The following is a 22606-nucleotide window of genomic DNA, read 5'->3' as shown; positions in this document are numbered from 1 at the left end:
TTATCTGCTGCAGTCGGAAGAAAAGAGAAAGGGAGGGAGAGTGGTGGAATGATAGAAATCAAATTATTCTTCAGGCATGCAAGGAAAAAGGAAGTGATATCAAGAAGCCAAGATTGTACCGATTGTGTTGTAAAAGTGAAAACGTGTGTTTCCATTACCAAGGATATCGCTTCCCATACTGAAGCTGCAGTGCATGAATTATTTTGTTTTTTGCATCAGCATCTCGTACATGAAGAACATTCTCTCCTGGATTGGAACACAAAATAGTCAGAACCTTTCTCCGCCTTTTGGCACAATAAATGTTGTCGATAATTTATATTCAGGTGCCATTATTAACTGTTGTGTGTCAACCAGGACAACAACGAAATCTAACATAGGTGGAGGCCAATCAGCCCATCATGCCTGTGCAAACACCACACCAACCCATCGACACAAAATCCAAGGAAGAAAATGGGGGAAAAAAATGTTTTTAATTAATGAAATTTTTTTTTCGTTATTATCCCACCCCCCGGAGGGAGGGAGCGGGATATTGTAATCGTCCGGTTTGTTACTTGGCGAAATCTTCGATTTTGTCAAGTATGTTGGTTTGTTCCGTTTGTTGGTTTGTTTGTTTGTTTGTCCGGTCGTCTACAGCCCAAACGGCTGGACCAGTCATTCTTAAATTTTTACACCTGATAGGCAATCCACCTGAGACGGTCCGCGTCCAAACCCCGTCTTAATCGGACTAAACGTCGCGACGTGACGTCACACAACGTGAAAACACATTTTTGGACATAACTGAGTGACCTACGACATAGTCGTAGGGACTTCCGGTTGACGCCAAATTAAAGTTCATTCAAATAACTAAATGATTACTAAATGCATCTTATTACAAATTACGCATAGTTTTCGCAAGTGTATGACGTTAAACTTTTGCCTATTGACGTCATTTAAAAAAAAATATTTACGCTCGTGTGCAGCCAAAACTACTGAAGCAATCGTTATCAAATTTTAACACGTGATAGCCAATCTTGCTGAAATAGTCTGGCATCAAATCACGTCATAATCGCACTTAACGTCATGACGTTACGTCAAAAAAGGTGAAAACAAGCTTTTGAACATAACTCGGTAACCGGAAGTCGTAGCGACTTCCTGTTGACGCCAAAACAAACTTCAATGGAATATCTAAACGTTTTAAAATGCATATTAGTACAAATTATGCAGTTTTCGCAAGCGTATGACGTCAAAGTTTTTAGCTATTGGCGTGATTTAAAAAAAATTCTATTCGTTTTACAGGTCACAATTCTTAACCGATTTGGATGAAATTTTAACAGCTGATAGAAATCCACAGTGCAAAAAGATATGTGACTTTTGGTGATGTTCAAGATCAGGATTCTGCATCACTTTATAATATCGCCCATTAGAAACCAATGGGGAATTTTGTGAATGACACATGGATATTTCTCAAACAGTTTTGCACTTATTATATTGAAACTTATAGTCTATTTATGCATGTAATATTAACATGTGTACAAAGTTTGATCGAAAATGACCCAAGGTCAAGGTCAGGGTCACCCAAAACATGAAAAACACACATATAAAATACTACTTTTTTTTTTTTTTTTACAACATATTTCAAACCTGATAAGGGGGATCGTAAAGCTGGTTGAAAAGCAATGTTCCTAGGTATTTTCAAATATTTTCTACGATCAGAATGAAGGCAACAAGCACCGATGATAAGTTGTTGAATGTCACATGGCGGCTTTAAATGAGTTGTAAAAATTTTCAATCTGCTGCCGTTACCATGACAACGCGCGCCTGATAATTGTTATTTGTGACGTCGCGTCATTTTATAAATGTACGAACAAATAAACACCACACATTCCATGACATTACAGCTTGGACCACCACACGGAAAGGTCAACTAATTTGCCAAGTGTCGTGCTAAGCATGATTTTTCATTTGTCTGTTTGTTTGTTTGTCTGTCTGTCAGCAACTTTATGGCAAAATGGCTTTAGCAAACACTATCAAATTTCATCCACATGTGGGCAATGAACCTTGGACGACCTCATTAACTTTTGGGTCCAATTGGATCAAAGGTCAAGGTCAAGGTCACGAAAAGATCAAGATCGTTTTTCGCTCATAACTTCGTCAAAAATGATCTGATTTACTTCAAACTAAGCTTATAGTGAACCTTATTCTATTTGTCACTTATAATCCTATCCATTCCTATAGTGAAAATGCATATTTGTGAAGATCGGTAGGGTCCGAAGTTTTGGGGGTCATGGTCATCGGTCAAAATTACAAAATGGGCGGGATTTGTTGTGCCTGGCAGCACTTGTTTTTGTAGTTATTTTTGTTTTTTATATTTTTATTTTTTTACTTTTCTTCTCCTCGGGGAGGGGGCATGGGCTTGGTTAAAAAGACACATCAACCACACAACCCCCCTTGACAAGACTCCCACCAACAGCACTCCATACACAATCTCAGTGTCTACAAGGTCTTGTAGATCTAAGATTACAGGATCTGCAAATGTAATTTCCTGTTCGATGCGATTCATTATTAAATTTAGCTTTGTTCCCATATGTTGGTCTGATTACTACAAACAAGAAAACAGCTGGTAATGGGAGATAATCGTACATGCGGATGAAAACAATGACTTCAAAGGTGAAGGAGGTTGGAGAAAGGGGGGGGGGGGGTTAGAGTAAATCAAAAACAAACACAGTATCATCGAATTAAATTGTGTCTGATATGTAAATTGTCGTGAATAAATTATGTAAGTGCCACATATTACATTTTAATCGGAAACACAGCGTGTGCACCAACATACCTGTTTCTCTGCCCGTCTGCCTCGAGCCAATGTTGATGACGGCAGTCCCGAAGGCCCCTGCCTCTCGCACACCACAACTGCTATTTCCAATCATGCATGCGGCGTGGGCCACCAGCTGGATGAAATGGTCGAAAGCAATGTGCTTCACGGCTCGAAACAAAGGGTTCTGCTCAATTCCTTTTATCCTAATCGCACGGACCATTTCCTTACTACCTGCATAACAGTGATATAAACATGTACACATGTATTAAAATGGCTCACGAGCACAAGAATCGATTCGTTTGCACAAGTGCTTGTGCATAGATTAGAAAATATCATCATCAATATGACATCCCAATCAGTGGAGCAACACAAAGTGCAAGACTTTCCGAACAATGGATGGAGGCACTAAATGCCAAACATGAGATTAGAGCCATCACCCTAAATATGTTGCGTGCTGTCGATACGGTCTGGCACCCTGCCTTGCTCACCAAACTCTCTTTCTATGATATCCAAGGCCATCTCCACTCATGGCTCGCAGACTTCTTCTCCTGTCGCAGTCAACGTGTGGCCCTAAATGGGGTTCTCTCATCCCCTCTTCCTGTCCAGGCTAGAGTTCCTCAAGGCAGCGTTCTGGGCCCTTTTTTCTGGTTTTCATCAACGATCTCGCCGACTCTGGAAAACCCTCTTTATCTCTTTGTTGATGACTCCACCCTCTGCCGTACCATCTGTCATTCCTCATATCGGCAAGCAGCAGCTTCTTCACTCTGCAGATCTGGATAAAAATCACAAACTGGTCCAACATGTGGAACATGTCTTTCAATCCTGACAAATCCAACACTCACACCATGTCTCTCTGAAAGGACCGCCTAGAAACCCCCTCCACAATCTACTGTCTCAACAACCCTCCTGAAGAAGTCCTTTCATTCAAGCTTTTGGGCCTCATTATTTGCCATGATTTTTCCTGGGAAAGCCACATCTCCAAACTCGCCTCCAAAGCCAGTCACTGACTGGGCATCCTCCGTCGTGCAAAGTCCTTCCTTGGCACACCTGTGCTCCTGACCACATACAAAGCTTTCATCCATAGCCTGTTGTTTTAATTGCTCTCCCCTCTCGGTTGGTGCTCCCACACCTCTCACCTTTCTTGGCTTAACATAGTGGAAAGCAAAACATTTCGGATCATTGGGAACTTCGGCGAAGAGGCCAAGTGTCTGTCTGTCTGTCTGTGTCTCTCTCTCGCTGCAGGCAGGTCGGTCGGTGGTCTTTCTGCCTTCGACCATTTATTCTACAGCCTCGCTCCCACTGCTCTGCCATTTGTCCCCACTCCGTCATATTTCCACAGGGTGCTCAAGGTCCGCCAGCAACCCCCCGACGAGTAAAACTACCAAAATCAAGAATCACTGCTCACCTCCACTCTTTCATTCCTCTTTTTTCCCCCACCTTTTGAACAAACTCCCACACTCTCTTCAATTCCATTCTTCCCTCCAGGTTTTTGAAACAGATGTTCACCACAATCTTTTATCTTCCCCTATCCAAAACCATGATCTTTCCTGCACCCTTTAATCCACCCCAAACTGACATCCTTCAAATTCCCTGCTTTCCTTGCTGAAAGTCCCTGTTATGTCCATCTTGTTTATCCTGTGTACCCTGCCCCAGGGCTCCCTTCCACAGATCTCCTAATGTCTGTTCCCCACAATTTTGTGCATCCCTCTCCCACCGGTCTCCTGCTCCCCTTGTTATACATGCTGTATGTTAGCTCTGATACAAGCCTTGACATTACATATAAAACTGAAAATAAAAAAACACTTCAGTGCTAATCACCCTGAGAACTTTCACAGAACGTACTAAGGAAGCAATTTGGAGTAATTAGCTAATTTGGAAAGTGATGCAAATCGAGGTGTTATCAATCAGGATGATCAATCTCAACTTTATGTAGAAACGGCATTGTATGTGTGTTTTAATCCTGTCTCTGATGATGGACTCACGTGAGCTTAAAACATTAGTCTTTTAAAAAACTTTTATCCCAGTGATCAATTTTATTTTGTCTTCAAACATGGTGCCTCGGATACAACCCTTTTCTTCTCTTCGCGATATATCTACACCAATAAAAGGCAATGTGTGTGCGCGTCAGTGCGAGTGCGCGTCAGTGCGAGTGCGCGTCAGTGCGAGTGCGCGTCAGTGCGAGTGCGCGTCAGTGCGAGTGCGCGTCAGTGCGAGTGCGCGTCAGTGCGAGTGCGCGTCAGTGCGAGTGCGCGTCAGTGCGAGTGCGCGTCAGTGCGAGTGCGCGTCAGTGCGAGTGCGCGTCAGTGCGAGTGCGCGTCAGTGCGAGTGCGCGTCAGTGCGAGTGCGCGTCAGTGCGAGTGCGCGTCAGTGCGAGTGCGTGTCAGTGCGAGTGCGTGTCAGTGCAAGTGCGTGATGCACCCCTCCCTCCCACAGTGAATAGCAACGTTTGGTGAGGTGTTGCTTTGTCTCTGTACTTTATTGACCCATCAGCGAAGCGACAGAATGTATTTGCTAGTATTATATAAAAATAGCTCCGCAAAGTGGGCGTAACCCCTTAGCCCCTTGAGGCAAACCAATTTCAAGATGGTGGCCATATTGAAAATCGCAGCACGCCCATTTTCGAAAGGAACCTTCCTCTACTCAACCCCAACACACCCAGCAAAAATGGATTTAATCGGACAAGGCATTCTCCTTGAAATCGACGACAACCAATTTCAAGATGGCTGCCATGGAGGCCACATTCAAAATCGCAGCACGCCAACTTTCGAAAGGAACCTTCCTCTACTCAACTCCAACATACCCTGCAAAAATGGATTTAATCGGACAAGGCGTTCTCCTCAAAATTGACGGAAACCAAAAGTTGACAGACGGATGCCCGCCCGCCCGGACAACGCCTATGACGACAATACCCCTGAGCCAATTCGGGCTGAGGGGTAAAAACACAAACAAACATCCACAATATTTCAAACCGTTTTGGATCGATCAGGGCAAAATTGGTAGATGAGTTGGATCGCTGAAAAGAACAAATGATTAGATTTTTGTGAAGGTCCGGATGCAGATTCAGCTCATCAGTGGGATATAAAATGTAAACCTTTCAGACTGGCAGAGATATGCACTCCACAGAGTGCTGTTTTAGTATATAATGAGTATGGGAGAAACGTTGCAGAACGTGCAAAATGGGGAAAAAAATTGAGTCGACAGACAAAATTGGATGTGAGGACACAATCTTATACACAAGGATGAATAAATAATCCAACCCCCACTAAGCACCAGAGATCAAACTCTCAAAAATGGGCAAAGCAGGTGAGGCCTTCCCTCTGGCATGATGCAGAGCAGTGTGCAGGGTGATGGAGCCACTTGGGAACAGGAATTATGGATGCAGTACAGGCAAAGGATTGATGTGGCATTCACCTTTCCAGAGAGCAGTCCACCCTATCCTGACGACGGAGCAGAATAGAGCATGAGACCGCGCTGAGCTGAGCAGAGCAGAGCATGAGACAGCGCTGAGCTGAGCAGAGCAGAGCATGAGACCACGCTGAGCAGAGCAGAGCATGAGACCATGCTGAGCTGAGCAGAGCAGAGCATGAGACCGCGCTGAGCTGAGCAGAGCAGATCACAGCATGAGACCGCACTGAGCTGAGCTAAGCTGAGCAGAGCCTGAGACTGCACTGAGCAGAGCAGAGCAGAGCAGAGCAGAGCACAGCATGAGACCGCGCTGAGCTGAGCAGAGCAGATCACAGCATGAGACCACGCTGAGCTGAGCAGAGCACAGCATGAGACCGTGCTGAGCAGAGCAGAGCACAGCATGAGACCGCGCTGAGCAGAGCAGAGCACAGCATGACACCGTGCTCAGCTGAGCACAGCACAGCACAGCATGAGACCGCGCTGAGCTGAGCAGAGCAGAGCAGAGCACAGCATGAGACCGTGCTGAGCTGAGCAGAGCAGAGCACAGCAGAGACCTTGCTGAGCTGAGCAGAGCAGAGTAGAGCATGAGACCGAGCTGAGCTGAGCAGAAGACTGAGCTGAGCCGAGCCGAGCAGGAGGCTGAGCAGAGTAGAGCAAGAGACACAAAGAGCGATCTTTCCTAAAGGTTCCATTGCAGTCTGTTCACACGCATGTGCTGCCCCAACATTGTGGACACTTGGAACGCATTCGATGGGTCCTGTGATTGGTGGCCCACTGTTTGTGGGACCTGCCATCCTCTGGGCTGTCCCTCCCACAGTGCAACCCCTATTTAAAAAATAAAATAAGGCTCGATCTCCTCTTCCAGGCCCTACAGTACATTTCGCCGCCATGGCTTATAGTGCGCCGGATTCACGATTGATCCTTTTGAAACGTGAGGAGCCTTGTTGCTGCAAGTCCTCACCTGAACATGCCTGCTCATGAGAGATTTTCACACATACAATATTACCCTGACTCATGACTATGCTGTCTATAAATTACATACCCTTCATCCTCAGAGTCAAGTGGAACAAGAGAATGTGCTCTTGACAGGACCCTGATAATCCAACCTACTCAAAGCACGGTCCATGTACAACTTACCAGTCTCGCTGTGGATTCTCCCCCACCCCTCAACGCAACAATATTTACCAATGAGTTTCAACGTGCAACTTTAAAAAACACTTCTCCAGCAACGATGCAAAAAAATAAATAAAAATAAAATGGCATAAACACCTGTAAATCAACACTCAGTTGCCACACGGATCGGCATTCAAACCACAACCTTTCATGGGAGCATATCACCAAACTGGCGAGTTCATATAACACGTACCCCGTGCTGTCTTGAAAAACAAGAACATGGGCAGGGTCGATGAGTGGCAATTTGATTGGTTGCGATGATGTAAAATGCCCAAATATTTTTCCAAGTACTGCGAAATGGAAAGGTTGCCAAGTGTAAAATTTAATTGAAAAAAAGAAAAAGATTTTAAAGGTTTTATTTTTATAAATAATAATAGAAAAAGAAAAAAGACGTCATGACGTTGACCAATATGCCGCCGCCAACATTAAGTCTGATCACTCAAGCCGACTTTACTTTAACCGAAAACCTCAACACCATTTGACTTCAATATCTAATCTGTACATATATATCACGGTACACGTACTTTGTTTCGGTCAAATCCTATAGCCAATGGTGTCACGTGAACACGAGTTTTAATGTGACCTCTGATGCTTAAAATTTGAGTAACAAATAATCGATAATGGCTGGATGCACTGACGGCAATTTATACATACTAACCGTGTATCAAGTTTGATTAAAATCCCTTCAGCTGTTCTCAAGTATCACATGACCTTTGACCTCAATGCTGAAATCTAATCAGTAAATATTTGCATCATAAAGTCGGACCTTGACATTCGCAGTTCCGGTATTTCGGTCAGGTCAGGTCAGGTATGAGAGCATGCACTGGAGCAGCGCGTCGCTGCGTCCACTTTCCGCCAGTACTCCAGGAGCCTCCATCTGGCCATCCCCCAGGCAAATACCTGGCCCATCCCTATCTCCTTGAGATGCTTATCAACCTGTTGCAACGAGGCACGAGGTTGACCCATTGGCCTCCTCCACTAACGAGGCTCCCTCGCTGAAAGAATCTGGTGAGTAGGATCAGCATCAGGAAAACGAGCCACATTGATAATCTGGTATTTGCAGTTCAGAAAATGTGACCTACATTTGTGGTCCTGTGCTTCACGTATTCACGGTTTTTCTGACCTGCTTCTACATTTGCATCTCTGTGCTTTGCGTATTCGCAGGTTTTCACGGGATTTTTAATTTTCTCTTATGAATCACGAACCGCCGGAAAGCTATCCCCTTTTTCCCCACTGAAACAATGCCCCAATATTTCCCCATTTGCAGCATTTTTCAGGAACGTACCCCTCACGAATGTCGGGGTTCAACTGTATATACTTATACCAAGTTTGGTAGAAAAAAATCCCATCACCGGTTCAAAAGATAGTGCGGAAACAGAATTTTTATCCAACAGGACCTCTGAGCTTTGACCTCTTGACCCCATAATCTTAGCAGTTGATCTTTACATCATTATACAGAAAACTTTAACAGTCGATGTGTTTCCAACCCATCCATGTTCCTTATCAATTAATTAATACATTATCAGGCCATGTGTAATCAGAACATGCCCAAGAGGAAGAAAAAAAAAACCCAGCTCATTTCTTGGAATTGACGTCGATTCCAATTCACTACGAAATTCCTTTTCATTCCGTGGTTGTAATTGAGTACATTACAATCGGACCACAATTAAGCACTCAAGCAAGCACTCCAACGAAACAGTTGATAAGGAACGGCTGGCTTGGTAAGCAATTGGTGATCGGTAATAACAAACACGACCTGGAGACACCCAGAATGTCAAACAATGTCTGAATCGGACAAATTATGTTTTCTAGCAGTCAGAATTGCTGCCAAGGTCAATTCCACAGGTTAAATTTTGAAATTCGGCTCAGGTCAAGAGATTCTCGAGCTTATCGCATGTGCGGAAATGAAATAAAAAGCACGAACACTGGAATCTCCAAGCATTGCGACATTTCCAGCGATTCGTAGGTTATAAAGATGAGGCATTCGATGAAATGAGGAAAGTTAAAAAAGGCCATCAATTATCTTCAAAAGGGGTGTTTAAATTAACCCAAACACACAATTTCCACTCAAGCACTCCATTGGTGTTCCCCAAGTATGCATGGAAAGTTTCAGGGCACTCAGTTTCATTGTTTTGAGTTATGGAGGAGACACACACACACACACACACACACACACACACACACACACACACACACACACACACACACACACACACACACACACACACACACACACACACACACACACTATTAAAAAGATAATCCTTTAATACTTTCTTCCTTTTTTAACCTCAATTGAGTAGAATAGGCAAATGAGAATAAATTAATTCACTGTTGGTGAAAACTTGCCCTGGGAGCTTCACGGACCAATCGTAACAGCAGCTCAAACCGGCCAACGGTCTCAAAAACGAAAACAAAACATCCGCATGGAGCAGAGAGGTCCAGATCATCAAATATTTCTGTAACCACCAAATACCTGCATCAATGTTTGGATACAAGATGAGAGTCTTTTTTCCGAAATCTGTTAGGGCATCCAACATGAGCTCAAACATCTTTACAGAATGCTTCACATCCGTTGTGACAGGGTGCTGCAGTGCTATTATGTACTTATTTGATTGAGCTTCTTCACCTGCAGAAAACATGGAAAAGCTATAAAAATGAATACTTATGCATCAACATCAGTATGACAAAGGATGTAGTACAATTCAATCACAAACGTGTCCCTCAAGGAAATTCCCCAAGACCTATTAAGACCCCAGTCAGGATAATAGAACATGAAGGGCAAACAGACCCTCACCCCTAAATGCACACCTTTTCTACCAAATCCCACCCCACACCAAAATGAAAAGAACTTAAATATAATGCGAGTACGAAGTTGCCTAAACGACACGAAGTTGGTGGAGAGGTAGACATATAATCAAGGTGATGGTGAGTTCATAAGACAAGAGAAAGAGAAGATGAGCAAGGAATACAAGTTGTGAGAAGGTGTGAAGAAGTCGACAAGAATGTGCGAGACTTCATACCTAACCATTTCTGCAAAATGTTGAGGTAATCTTTGTTTCCAGCTGTGAGCAGTTTATCATACGATGGGCAACCAGCGAGGAGGATATGACTGTGGTCCTCACACATCGCGATAAGGTGCTGCTCCGCACGACTGGTGCAGCACACGTGGTAGTGTGAGAGCTTTGTGATGGCGTGTCGAATACTGTCGTCGATTGTACCGCTCACCTCCCCACCCTCCAAATGCAATATGCGGATGTTCATTAGTGCGGCTGAAGTCGCCAGAGAAAGCACGTCGAAGCGGTCTCCGTGGACCAGGAGAATATGAGGCCGCAGACGGTTGAGCACATCCGGCAGTTTAACAAGGGCCAAGCCAACAGACTCCACCATTGCTGCCTCATCTTCACCGCGAACAATCGTATGCAGGAATGAATCAACTTCAAAATCATCCTGCTCGATCATCCGGTAAGTGTTCCTGAGGTTTTTCAGAATCAACAGCCCAAAAGTAGAAAGTAATCAATACAAGCACCAGCAATAAATGCAGTAAAACACGTCGAGAAATCAAAATTTCAGACATGTTCCGCCTCATATGTATACATGTACATATACACAAAATTACTTCATAGTTCATGAGTTCAATTATTCAGTAATTATATAATAATTGTCAGGATAGGTGTTTTTAAACCCCAATTAGCATCAGCCACAATCGGATATTTTGTTAGATTCCCTCTAAGCTTTTCCTTGTGTCTGCCTCTCCCCCCCCCAACCCCCATCCATGGTTAACTTAAAAAGGAACCCAAACGCTCAGACCACCTCGATAGTAATCTATCCCTCAATACCCTACAACACAGATATGATGTCTTTTTCCAAATTACAAATTATAAAGCAGGCAAATTTGCGATTAAAAGTAGAAATCTTCTTCTTCTTCTTCTTCAGAATACCCATGACGTCGCACATGGAAGTGGACCACCAGATCCATACTGTCTCCGGGTTAAAGTTGTGGTATGATTAAATCAAACGGTGAATACATTTTAATTTTCTACAAATATGCTGAATCAATGCTTCCTTGGTGCTTGTATAGCAATACAAACAGAAGTGGTTTCCTGCTACACCAATGGCTGAAAGACCCCGAGTTTGCCAGAAGTTGGACAAGGTTTGTCTGAAATACCCACGTGTGGATCGGGCCTACAAAATGTTCACTTTTGTGCTCAGAACATTTACAAAGAAACATTTACACCGTTATGAAACAACAGTTTTCTAGATCTTGTGGTTATCCACCACCATTGAGAGAGGATGCTGTACCCATGATCAAGCGGAAGAAACAGCCGTCACTCAAAAACGTAGCACCATCTCTACCGAGCTACCAGCACATGTACACGGACAATTTAGCGGTGAATCAAACACCTGTTGCCATTGCCCGGCAGTTACGACAAGAGCACCTGAAAATAATTATCCATCATCAACACACATTTCTACAAGTCAAATGAACCACCGTCTATTTATAGTGGAATGTATGTATGCATGTATGCATGTATCAACATCTACCCCTCCGAGAGGATTTGACCTGCGATGCTAAAACTTCCAAAGCCTCCCCCCACCCACAATCCCCCATCAACCATCACCCCCACAGTATCCAACACCATTCCAAACAACCTCCTCCACAATCCCCCATCACCCCCACCACCATCCTACACCCTCCACAACCCCCCATTCACTGGGGAGGGACATCGACACCTTATGAACATGATGGTGGAACACAACACGGAAAAAAACGGCATCCGAGGAAAGGATGAAACAGGACGATCCCATAACATACAAGACACCTGGTCCACCTGCAAATTTTGTCCACTGTGTCGGGTAATGATGGGTATTTCTGCTCGAGCAATATATAAACCGACTTAATTAATACAAAATCCATCCCTTATAAACTGCCAATTCATTGGGGGGTGGTAAATAAATAAATAAAATAAAACCCGACCGAGCTGAAGTGATCATGTGACTAGCGTTCTAATCTCCACTAACACTTCGACCTTCTTCCTCCGAATCCCTCGCACAAGGCTCGAAACAATTTGGCTCCACAATTTCCCTGAAAGAGTTTCCATCTCAAAATTTGTGTCCAACTCTTTTCAAAAATACCACTGATCAATTTCAACATTCTGAGAACCTTCACTCACAATGGACGTTGGAATCAGTATCTGAATGCAAGCTCGACATGCACTTTCTCTCTGCAAGCGCCGGTCAGATCAATATGGCTTTCAAGGTGTGACGTCACTGGTGAAATCGAAAATCGACACACTCGGGCTTTTTACCGACACTTTGTGATTGGCAATTATTTTTCAAAATAGACGACGATTCATGATTTTCTGAATTTTTTTGCAGTCGGGTTCCCCTTTTAAATCACCCTGTTGTACTTTCTTCACACCTCAACATGGGTGGCACACATGTGATATGTCAAGCCTCGAACACAGGTTTTAAAAACATGGCATAATCACATGCACCACCTTGCACTCGACAGTGATACCAACATAGGGCAGGCGATAGTTCCTCGGAAGACGCTCAGCCCAGGACAACCAGAGTGGACAGCCAGCCTGGGACTTAAACCAGCACACCGAGCCAATCGGTCAATCACAACACAGTAGAAAGCGAGCCACAAAGCCAATAATACCCAGTGAGCACACAACGAGCAGCGCAGTTCAGACAGAAAAAGAAGAGAATGGACTGGGAGAGGGGTTTGAGGTTGTGTCCGTGTCACGCCTCTCGGCTAAGGGGACGGAGGAAAGGCCACATGTGCACACCTGTGTTACTGAACAAAGTCTGCCCATGTTGAGGTAGCGTGAAGGTACCTCAACATGGGAAGACTTATTATTACTTCCAGTTAAATGTGTTGTTAAGTTGTCTCGGTATTCTTCGATTACATTTCCGCTTCCTGTGTCCCCATCCCGATTAGTCATCAAACCCAAGTTGCTATTAAAATGAGCGCTGCGTTTTTACAGCTGTGGCCTCTTCCTCCGGTGTCACGAAATCCTCCCATTAAGCTGACTGCGCATGCTTTAAGGGGCTGTCACACCTTGACGTTTTAGCCAGCGTATGGAAAGATCTCAAAATGTATGTAAAACGCTGGCGTACGCTGAACTATTGATGTTTTTTTTTAAGTTTTGGGCATATAATAACGTGTTGAACGTATGCATAACGTATTAGTAACGTACACAGAACGTTTTAATCACATATAGATAACTTATACCAACGAATGCTGAGCGTGTTGTCAGCGTTCACAACCTATGCCCAACGATGGTCTAATTTATGCATAGCGCAGCAGCGTATCGCCGACGATCATGTGGCGTAGGCTATTCATAGGCTGCGGCTCGACGATTCAAATCATAACCGCACTAGACATCGAAGTGTGGAGCCGCTGTCACACCTTGACGTTTTAGCCAGCGTATGAAAAATTTGCCGAACCAAGCTGGCACACGTCGAATACGTTATGGGTAAGTTTGTATACGTTAAGAGCACGCTGGCATACGTCGTAGTACGCCGAGTAAGTCAATAAATTTTCAGCATGTTGAAAATTTCTCGATGTACTCGAAGTATGACACACATTCCGCATACGCTGGCATAAGTTGTAGGCACGCTACGCGATCGTTGACCCACGTCAACATACGTTACTCATAAGTCGAAACACGTCAAGGTAATGGTTAGCATCAGTGTTCCAGACTCCCTGGTTTTTTTATTTTTTTTTTTCTTCGGTATGGCGGTTACGATTTAAATCATTGAGCGGCAGCCTTTTAATTATATTATATTATTACCGCACAAGAAATCGAAGTGTCAACATGACCGTCACACGAAAAATAAATAAAAAATAAAACCAGGGAGTCTGGAACACCAACGCTAACCATTACCTTGACGTGTTTCGACTTATGAGTACCTCACAAGGTAACGTGTGTCGACGTGTGTCAACGATCGCGTAACGTGCCAACAACACGTTACTCATAGGTTAGAAATAAGTTTCGGGTATGCTAAACATTACCTCGACATGTTTCGACTTATGAGTAACTTACAAGTAACGTGTGTCAATGTGTGTCAACGATCGCGTAACGTGCCTACAACTTATGCCAGCGTTATGCGGAACGTGCGAGTCATACGCTGGCATACGTCGGGAAATTTCAAGCATTACATGGAAAATTTGTCTAACAGCTCGGCGAACTACGAAGTATGCCAGCGTACTACGACGTATACAAACTTACCCATAACGTATTCGACGTGTGCCAGCGTTTTAGCCCAATTTTGCATACGTCAGGCATACGTTGCCTAATCAAGGTGTGACAGGGCTTTTAACAGCAGTGTGGTTAAATTAAAACAACCGCATTCGGGTGGATTATCCAAGCATGCACGGTTTTGTGTCTGCTCAGCGTCTGAAGTTAACTATCTGGCAGTCTAGTGGTGCCTAATAGGGAGACCGACACACACACACACACACACACACACACACACACACACACACACACACACACACACACACACACACACACACACACACACACACACACACACACACACACACACACACACACACACACACACACACCATGAATAAAAGGCAAAAAAACAAGGAAAACATTTCCAAATTGTTAACGTTCTTACCCATAATCATCAATGAGGTGAGAACCGAGCACAATGATGCTCAACTGAAACGATTCAGGTTCAGCTTTGAGAGCAAACATGATCGGTGCTAGTTTGCTGTAGTCTGCTCTGTTGCAGGTGGCCACACATACCCGCAGTGTGTGTTTGTGCGTTGACTTCTTTTCCATTTCTGAGCAATACCAGATCCAAACTGCCCTGGTAAAAATACATGTACAAGGAGATGACAAAGAAGCACTTCAAATTTCAATACTATTATTAGAAAAAATAAACACTACAAATCAGTTCACCCTCAATATATCCACATTTGTCAACTGGCAAGGGGCATCAATCATAAAAATCCTAACCACCTGGGGATAATTGATTAGGTCAAAGCAAATTCGTTGTTCCCTCCAATTATGGATGAGAAACATGACTGGGTCTTGTTATTTATAATACGTTAACTGCTATTGGTGTCGCACGTGGGATATGCTTCGGAGCTTCGGTGTTGCGCATTTCTGTTGATGTGGTTTACTTTAATAATTTTCAGGGAACATTTGCCTATAAATTTTATTGGGTTTCCACGTGACCATTTGACAATTTCATGTGCTTTTTGAGCACTGCACGTGGACGATACACTATGCACATGATGTTTTAAGAAACATGATATTGCTACAGGGCGTTTTGAGCAATTTGCAACAAGACGAGTCTTTGGTCTCTCCAGCTTAAGTTTCACACATTTATTGAATTCTAAATGGCATTATCTGGATGCCCCCACCTTTCTGAAAATGGCACAAACATCCTTGCAACAGGTTTTGGCATTCATCAAAACAATAAAGTCACTGTGAAAGCACCAGAGACCAACCCGTGACGTCACATCGACAAGATAACCATATCCGCTCAGTGCCCCTCAGGAATCAGTTGCAGACTCCAGCTTTGACAGCCAGAAGCATCCCTGAGTTGAGACCAATCAGTGCCAGGACTGCAAGGAATTGGTTATGTGAGCACAACATCCAGCCATGACACCAAGCAGTATGTCCGGTTTTATTGCAAGGTCACCATAATACACGACCCAGCATGGAACAAGCAAAATTTTCGGTTCAAGATTCAACAGTGGGCTGCTGTACTGTTCACAGAGGAGTCCAGGTTCCATCTTGACAGCAGTGATGGCTGTTGTTGAGTGCTTTGATGTGTAGGAGAACACAACACCGATGTCTGTGTTTTGGAATGTTCACGGTTTGGCAGATGACTGTGATGGTGTGGGGAGGTATTGTGACTTATCACAGAACCCAGCTCAAAGTGATCGACGGCAATTTGATGGGTGTACGGTACCAGGCCAAAGTTATCTGACATCACATCCTCCCATTCCTGCAGGCTCATGCACGCAACATCACATTACAGCAGGATAATGTGCGTCCACATACCACACATTTCCGAGCACAACAGAAAAACACTGCAATACTGCCTTTGTCTGCTGTTACACATGATCTTTCTGCAATAGATGCAGTAAACCCTCCAATATAGTGGGGGGTTAGGTTCATGGGAAAATTCCACGATAGCTAAAACCGTGATGGTGGTGTAGAAACATTTTATCATGATGGGTTTGAGGGTGATAAAATAAATAAATTGATGATTATTAAAACCTGATATTAAAATAAAATATGTTAAACCTGAAGTAGAATGGTATTCAAATATGATGTGATTCTTTTCAAGTATGTATCCATTTGGAATCAACATAATTATATTTCTCCTCTGGATGGAAAGATCACCTGTGTATAAAATGTGTAACCAGGTTGAACTTTGCCAGTAAGTTGAATATAAAGAAGAATTGCCTGTCATGTAGAACTATGTTGAGAATTTTGTATGGAAGACACAAACAAGTTGGAATGTGGATTTGAGAAGGTGTCCAGATGTATTCACGAAGCTCTGGTCGCTTCAAGATAATAATATATCTTCCCAGTTTTGGGAGAAGCAGACTGACTCTTAACCAACGTAAGATGGAAACTTGCTATAATGGCCATTAGGGTTGGTGTTTGACGTCATTCTAACATTCTGTGCGATTAATATGTCTGGGTTTCAATATGTGTTCCAACCATTTAAGCAGCAGATGTCAAAGCAGACTGAAGATAAGGTTCACCTGGAAATTGTCAAGACTGGGTGAACTGGCATCAGCATCATAGAATTATTTTTTTTAAAAACTGTCTTACTGGAAACTATGGAAAGACGAAGATTATCCGCTTATGTTGAGAGATCTGGAGTAAATTTGTCTGTTCAGGATCTCCTGTGCTGGCACATATAATCTGTTTGTTTGTTCAATAAATGTTTTAAAATAGTACTGACGTTATGTATCTGCATCTACAGTGGAAACCAAGGGCCAATGGGAAGAGAGGGGTTCGCTTCCTGGACTTCGAGAAAATATTGAGGAAGATCGACGGCAGCCAGAAATAAACACAACAAAATTAGATATACATGTGATTGCGGTTCTGCAAAACCACATGCCTCTAAAGCAATGACACCAAAAATACAGTAACCCCCAGGCAGTTCTTTCGTTGGTCTTTGTGCAGTTACATCTTCCCCAAAATTGTGGACCATTTTATCCCAAAATGACCACCAAAAACTTTCATACCAATCTGATGTAGCTGTCTACATATGCAATTATGAGGTCATTAAAAATAAATCTCACATTCCGCATGAGGAGTACTTGCTATATGTGCCAAGTTTCAATTTTTTCCTTGGTGCGGTTTCAAATACAGAGGTCCAAAGTTTTTTCCATTTTTCCAAAATTCCGCCTGTACCACGTAAACTATGACGTCATAATTATTAAAACGTTCTCCATGAGTAGTCACGCCAATGGTGAAAATTTCATCTCAATCTGACTAACGGTTGTGGAGAAAGACACAAAACTTCTGTGCGGACAAACAAATGAGACAGACAAACGGACCAAAATGCAATCAACACCCTCTCCTTTGGCGAGGGTAACTAGAAGAGCACTCTGGAGAGCGAATACCTGCACCATGCAATACCTGATCCACGAGAACATGTCAAGCCCAATGCATGTTTGAAACATCATGCTATATTGTTGCGGGGCCAGGACGTTGGCTGCGAGCACGACCACCAGATGGAGCAGTAGAGTCGGCTCGACCGATCGCCCGGAATTCAGATCGTCGCCCCGGATAAGTCTGGAGTCGACGGGTCCTTTGTTTTGGACCGTGAAGGGTCAATATTTCCACCACGTGGTACAGGGTTATTTGCCAAATCTTCAAAATACCTAGAGACCACGTGGCGATCTACCGAGTCTTCACACCCTCGACGGAACTCGTACGGAAACAAGCCGCTTAGCACGCTTGTTCTGTGTGCAATTCCGAGCGGTTTAATCGCCATGAACCGTCGGTCCCGATCGTCCCGTTACAACGGCCACGGCTGTGGCCTGCTAATTTTCCCCAGCACGCGACACGCTAAGTCAATGAAGGAATTGATACGAACGAGCTGAAAACATTTAACAAATGGGGGTTTATTTATACAACAATAATGGGGGGAATTAGGGAAGCACGTAAGAAGCAGAATTAAACCGAATAAAGCAAGGCAATAATATAGAGCGAGAAAGCATTTATACAGTTCACTGCTTACGGACGGGCACCACAAACACACATACGCACACACACCCAAATAATTGGACAGAAAGGTCTTTATTTGGACCTCCAGCCCAGAGGACAGTCGGCTGAAGATCAGGGTAGCTGGCTACCTGGCCGCCAGCGCACGGCTGGGTGTCCACTCCTTCCCGGGGGCGGGCTCCGGTCGCCGAAGGACGGGCCAGCGCAGCCGAACCCAACTGAGGTGAGACGAAGTGGTGTCCAAGCTCGCGACCATACGGAGGAGGTTGAAGAAGATGACGGCGAGGACCAAGCCTAGCCAGGCAGACTCCAGACTCCTCACTTGCGAGGATCCTCTGCTCCTTTTATATCCTCCCCGGTGCGCTCGCTCAGGCAGACATTCGTTGCTGCACACCCTCGGCGTGGCTCCACCCTTCCCCCACTTGGCACTTTTTCCAAGCGAAACGGTGGGTGGGCGCTCAACCTTTCCCCCACTTAGCGTGCGGGGGACGCCGGGAGCTGAGGGTTTCTGCTTGTTGTTTCATTCCGAGCTTGAGTGGTCCGCTCTGTTGTTGTCGTTGAAATGACAAGAAATCCCACTACCAAAACAAATCGCAGCGCATTTACATTGATTTACCCATTAGACAAGGGAAAGGAAGCTATCTATAAAACACATACTTACCAAGATATCTGAGCTAAAGGACCTGAATGTTGAGTGTGCTCATGGCTTCCAGATTCGCAACAATATTGTTGTGGTCTGGGGTTTAGTGGTGATAAACGACCACAAGGTGGAGCAGTGGAGTTGTCTCCCACCGAACACCTGTAATTTAGGTCGTGACTCTCAGACAACTCCGAAAGGTCACGGGTCACTTAGAGGACCGTGGTCGCCAATATTTTGATGGCGTGAGGTCGGGTCCACTTTTCTAATTCCAATTTACCTAAGTACTCACACCGTCCAACTACCGGGGAAACCACACCCTCGTCGACTTTGTCCGAATCGAGTCGCTATCACAGACTCGGATCCGGCGGAACCGAGTGGAAGTTACCAAAGCCGCGCCGGACCAAATGAACAACTTACGGCACGAACGGCTTTACTATTTCTTAATAGGATCATTCCTTGTCAAATCATCAAAGAATCTGCCGTCATCTCTCAGATTTTTGTAAAACTTTGGGAACCAATTGGGACCCATGAAAAACGGCAAGAACTCAAATATTTTTGCTTACAGCCTCTTAATTAGTGAGATACAGACTAACGAACTTTGGACTAATTAGCATGACGTCGCGAATTCAAATGGCCATATCTCTAAAAGTATAACACCTCGAGAGCTAGTTTTGGTGTCATTTTAAAGGTATTTTCATGCCCTATGAATTTGTCTGGGCAACATTTTCCTACCTCCAACCAGAAAAAAGTTATCACAAAATATAAACTTCAATCGTGAATCCCCAAAAAATGTATCCTTCAAATTTCCTCAAATTCATCCCAGAGGTACCTTATGATGTCAAGAAGCTTCCACATAAGTTTTGTGATGGGCACTCAAATAGTTTCTGAGATATGAGCAATAATGTACATGTACGTATGGCATATAGGTTCGAAAATCAGCATTTGTAATGTATTATACAATCATTCTAACCTAGCCATGACAGGGAACACAGGGAACGACCATCAATTGCTTTGAAGTATCACATACTTTCATTTTCAACTGGGCCTGAGGGGAAGAAACAAGTGCTGCTGTTGCTGCATTGAAGAGGAAATTGAAAGCCTAAGTCAGGTTTGTGAACACTGTGTACTTGAACTCACTTAATGATTGTATAATACATTACAAATGCTGATTTTCGAACCTATATGCCATACGTACATGTACATTATTATGTACATTCGTCTGTATCTCACTAATTAAGAGGCTGTTAGCAAAAATATTTGAGTTCTTGCCGTTTTTCATGGGTCCCAATTGGTTCCCAAAGTTTTACAAAAATCTGAGAGATGACGGCAGATTCTTTGATGATTTGACATGGAATGACCCAATACGCACCTTGCTAGGCCAATGAGAGAAAGCACAGAAAACGAGCTGGTACATTTAACAGGGGTTTTATTTTACATTAATCAGGAGGGAGACAGAGAGCAGAGTTATCACGAATAAAGAAAATGTAATTTACAAGGAAAAGAAAACACTTATACAATTCTACTTACAGACGGGCCCACGGACGGAGACGGGGATACGCGTGCGCGCACACGCACACGTACGTGTGTCTTTATTCGGTAGAGCCGGGCCACCTGTCCCGCCGCGTGCAGTCACACCGACTCCGAACCACCACGGTGGGACTCGAACCCACGATCCGAAGTCCACGGCCCACGTCCCCGGCAGCTCGGCCGCCACCACCATGAGAATCCACCACAAAGGGCCGCAGACGACGACCGAGACCAAGCCAATCGCCACCAAGACCGCAGATGCTCAGCAGTCGCCACGATCACTGCTCTTCGGTCAACACCACCACGGTGAGCCACGGCAAAGGACTGCAGACCGCTCGAACCACGACCGCAGACCAAGCCAATCGCCACAATCACTCCTCCTGTCTCTTGAAGTGGGAGCGGTTTCTTTCCTCGCCACTCGCCTCCTGATTGGACGGTCCCATTGTGTGATCCGCTGGCCGTCCCTCATTGAACAGGCCCACGGTAGGTGGGGCAACTCCCACCTTTCTGGGGCGGAGTCGGATCTGGGACGATGGAGGCTCCGCCCACGCCTTCAGCCAAAAACGTGAACAATGGCGACCGGGTTGAGTGAGGGTGGTGTGGTTGTTGTTGTTGTTGTTGTTGTTGTATAAAAACCTAACTAAGAAATAACTCATAGCGCACACATGAAATTCCTATTAGACAGAAGGAGGGATTCTAACTATAAACACATACTTATCGAAATAACTGTGTAAATGTTTTCCAAATCCGTAACAATATCTCGTTTTTGAGTTCCATCTCTCAATAGTGAAGAATCACTTTAAAAAATAAAAATAATAAAAATTCCCGTTTCCGTCTTCGGATCTTCACCAAAATTGAATCAATTCGTCTTGGTCACACACCCAACCCGTCCACCAAGTTTCGTCCGAATCCGCCCACAACTTTGAGACATCGTGCGACATGTCGTTTTTGGCGTCGATGTGGCCTTGGGTGATGAAACGTTTATGACGTCACACAGCGACGTCACCTTGCATATGGACCGCAGGTCTCTTTCAGGGTGTGTGTGTGTGTGTGTGTGTGTGTGTGTGTGTGTGTGTGTGTGTGTGTGTGTGTGTGTGTGTGTGTGTGTGTGTGTGTGTGTGTGTGTGTGTGTGTGTGTGTGTGTGTGTGTGTGTGTGTGGACCGGTGGAGACGCGAGGTAACGAGACTTTCAGGCCACCCGAGACAAGCAATGAATGGGGGCCGAGGGCGGGAACGGCGACGCTTTTCTCCACACACAGCTTCAGTATGAAATACAAAGGCCGCGATAAATCACCACTCGCACTCTTTCGTGTCCACAAACCCAATTTACCCAAGGTGTGTCGAGGTGGCTAAATAGTGACGTGTGGCCGAGTGACGCGTCTCAAATCTATTACTTCACAACACGAAGAAAGACAAACGTACCTGGTATTGCTTGCTGATCGTATTAAAAAAAAAAAAGCACGTCACAGGCTGCTGCCACTTTGTAATCAATCGATAAACAAACGCGGAAAAAGTCGTTCACCAATCACCTCACCACGTCAGTCAAACGGATCCTTCAGATCGTGTACGTTGTGCGTCAACACGTCGTGACGTCAACACGTCGTCGATTGAAGTTTGTCCTGCAATCAGTTTTCATCTGAACGTCTTGACAAACAACGTTTTTTATGCTCGTCGATATTTTATATCGAAAGGAGGATGGAATGTCATAAAATGCGTCGTTCCTCCTTGAGAATGAGTGCGAATCGACGATTTGGAATATGACGCTAAGTGCACCATCATGGCCGATATGACACGTGTGAAATGACAACTCAACCAAAACCTTCACATCACACGGAATTCAAGAGG

General features: G+C 44.4%; 1 protein-coding gene across 4 annotated transcripts in view; it reads right to left on the bottom strand.

The window, feature by feature from the left end:
* The window catches only part of GNE (glucosamine (UDP-N-acetyl)-2-epimerase/N-acetylmannosamine kinase), a 66338-nt gene extending 43999 nt beyond the window's left edge, over window positions 1-22339 (bottom strand). Inside the window, exons 1-7 of one of the 4 annotated variants that reach the window (XM_085849049.1) lie at window positions 22184-22333; window positions 15762-16351; window positions 15008-15202; window positions 10393-10844; window positions 9846-9998; window positions 2810-3022; window positions 159-246 (exon numbers count right to left, since the gene is read on the bottom strand). In XM_085849049.1, coding sequence (XP_085705175.1) covers window positions 159-246; window positions 2810-3022; window positions 9846-9998; window positions 10393-10844; window positions 15008-15202; window positions 15762-15805 — 1145 coding nt within the window. In that variant the 5' untranslated portion in view covers window positions 15806-16351; window positions 22184-22333. Of the gene's footprint in view, window positions 1-158; window positions 247-2809; window positions 3023-9845; window positions 9999-10392; window positions 10845-15007; window positions 15203-15761; window positions 16352-22183 lie in introns of all 4 variants that reach the window. The other 3 variants (XM_085849050.1, XM_085849052.1, XM_085849051.1) reach the window with 3 other exon arrangements.
* Between the last annotated feature and the right edge of the window lie 267 nt (window positions 22340-22606).

Source organism: Eptatretus burgeri, chromosome 12 (genome assembly GCF_056783735.1).
Source record: "Eptatretus burgeri isolate ZD-2024b chromosome 12, Ebu_testis_v1, whole genome shotgun sequence".
In the NCBI taxonomy this organism is placed as follows: domain Eukaryota; kingdom Metazoa; phylum Chordata; class Myxini; order Myxiniformes; family Myxinidae; genus Eptatretus; species Eptatretus burgeri.
Note: the sequence above shows the minus strand (reverse complement) of the source record. Positions and strands in the feature narration are given on the sequence as shown.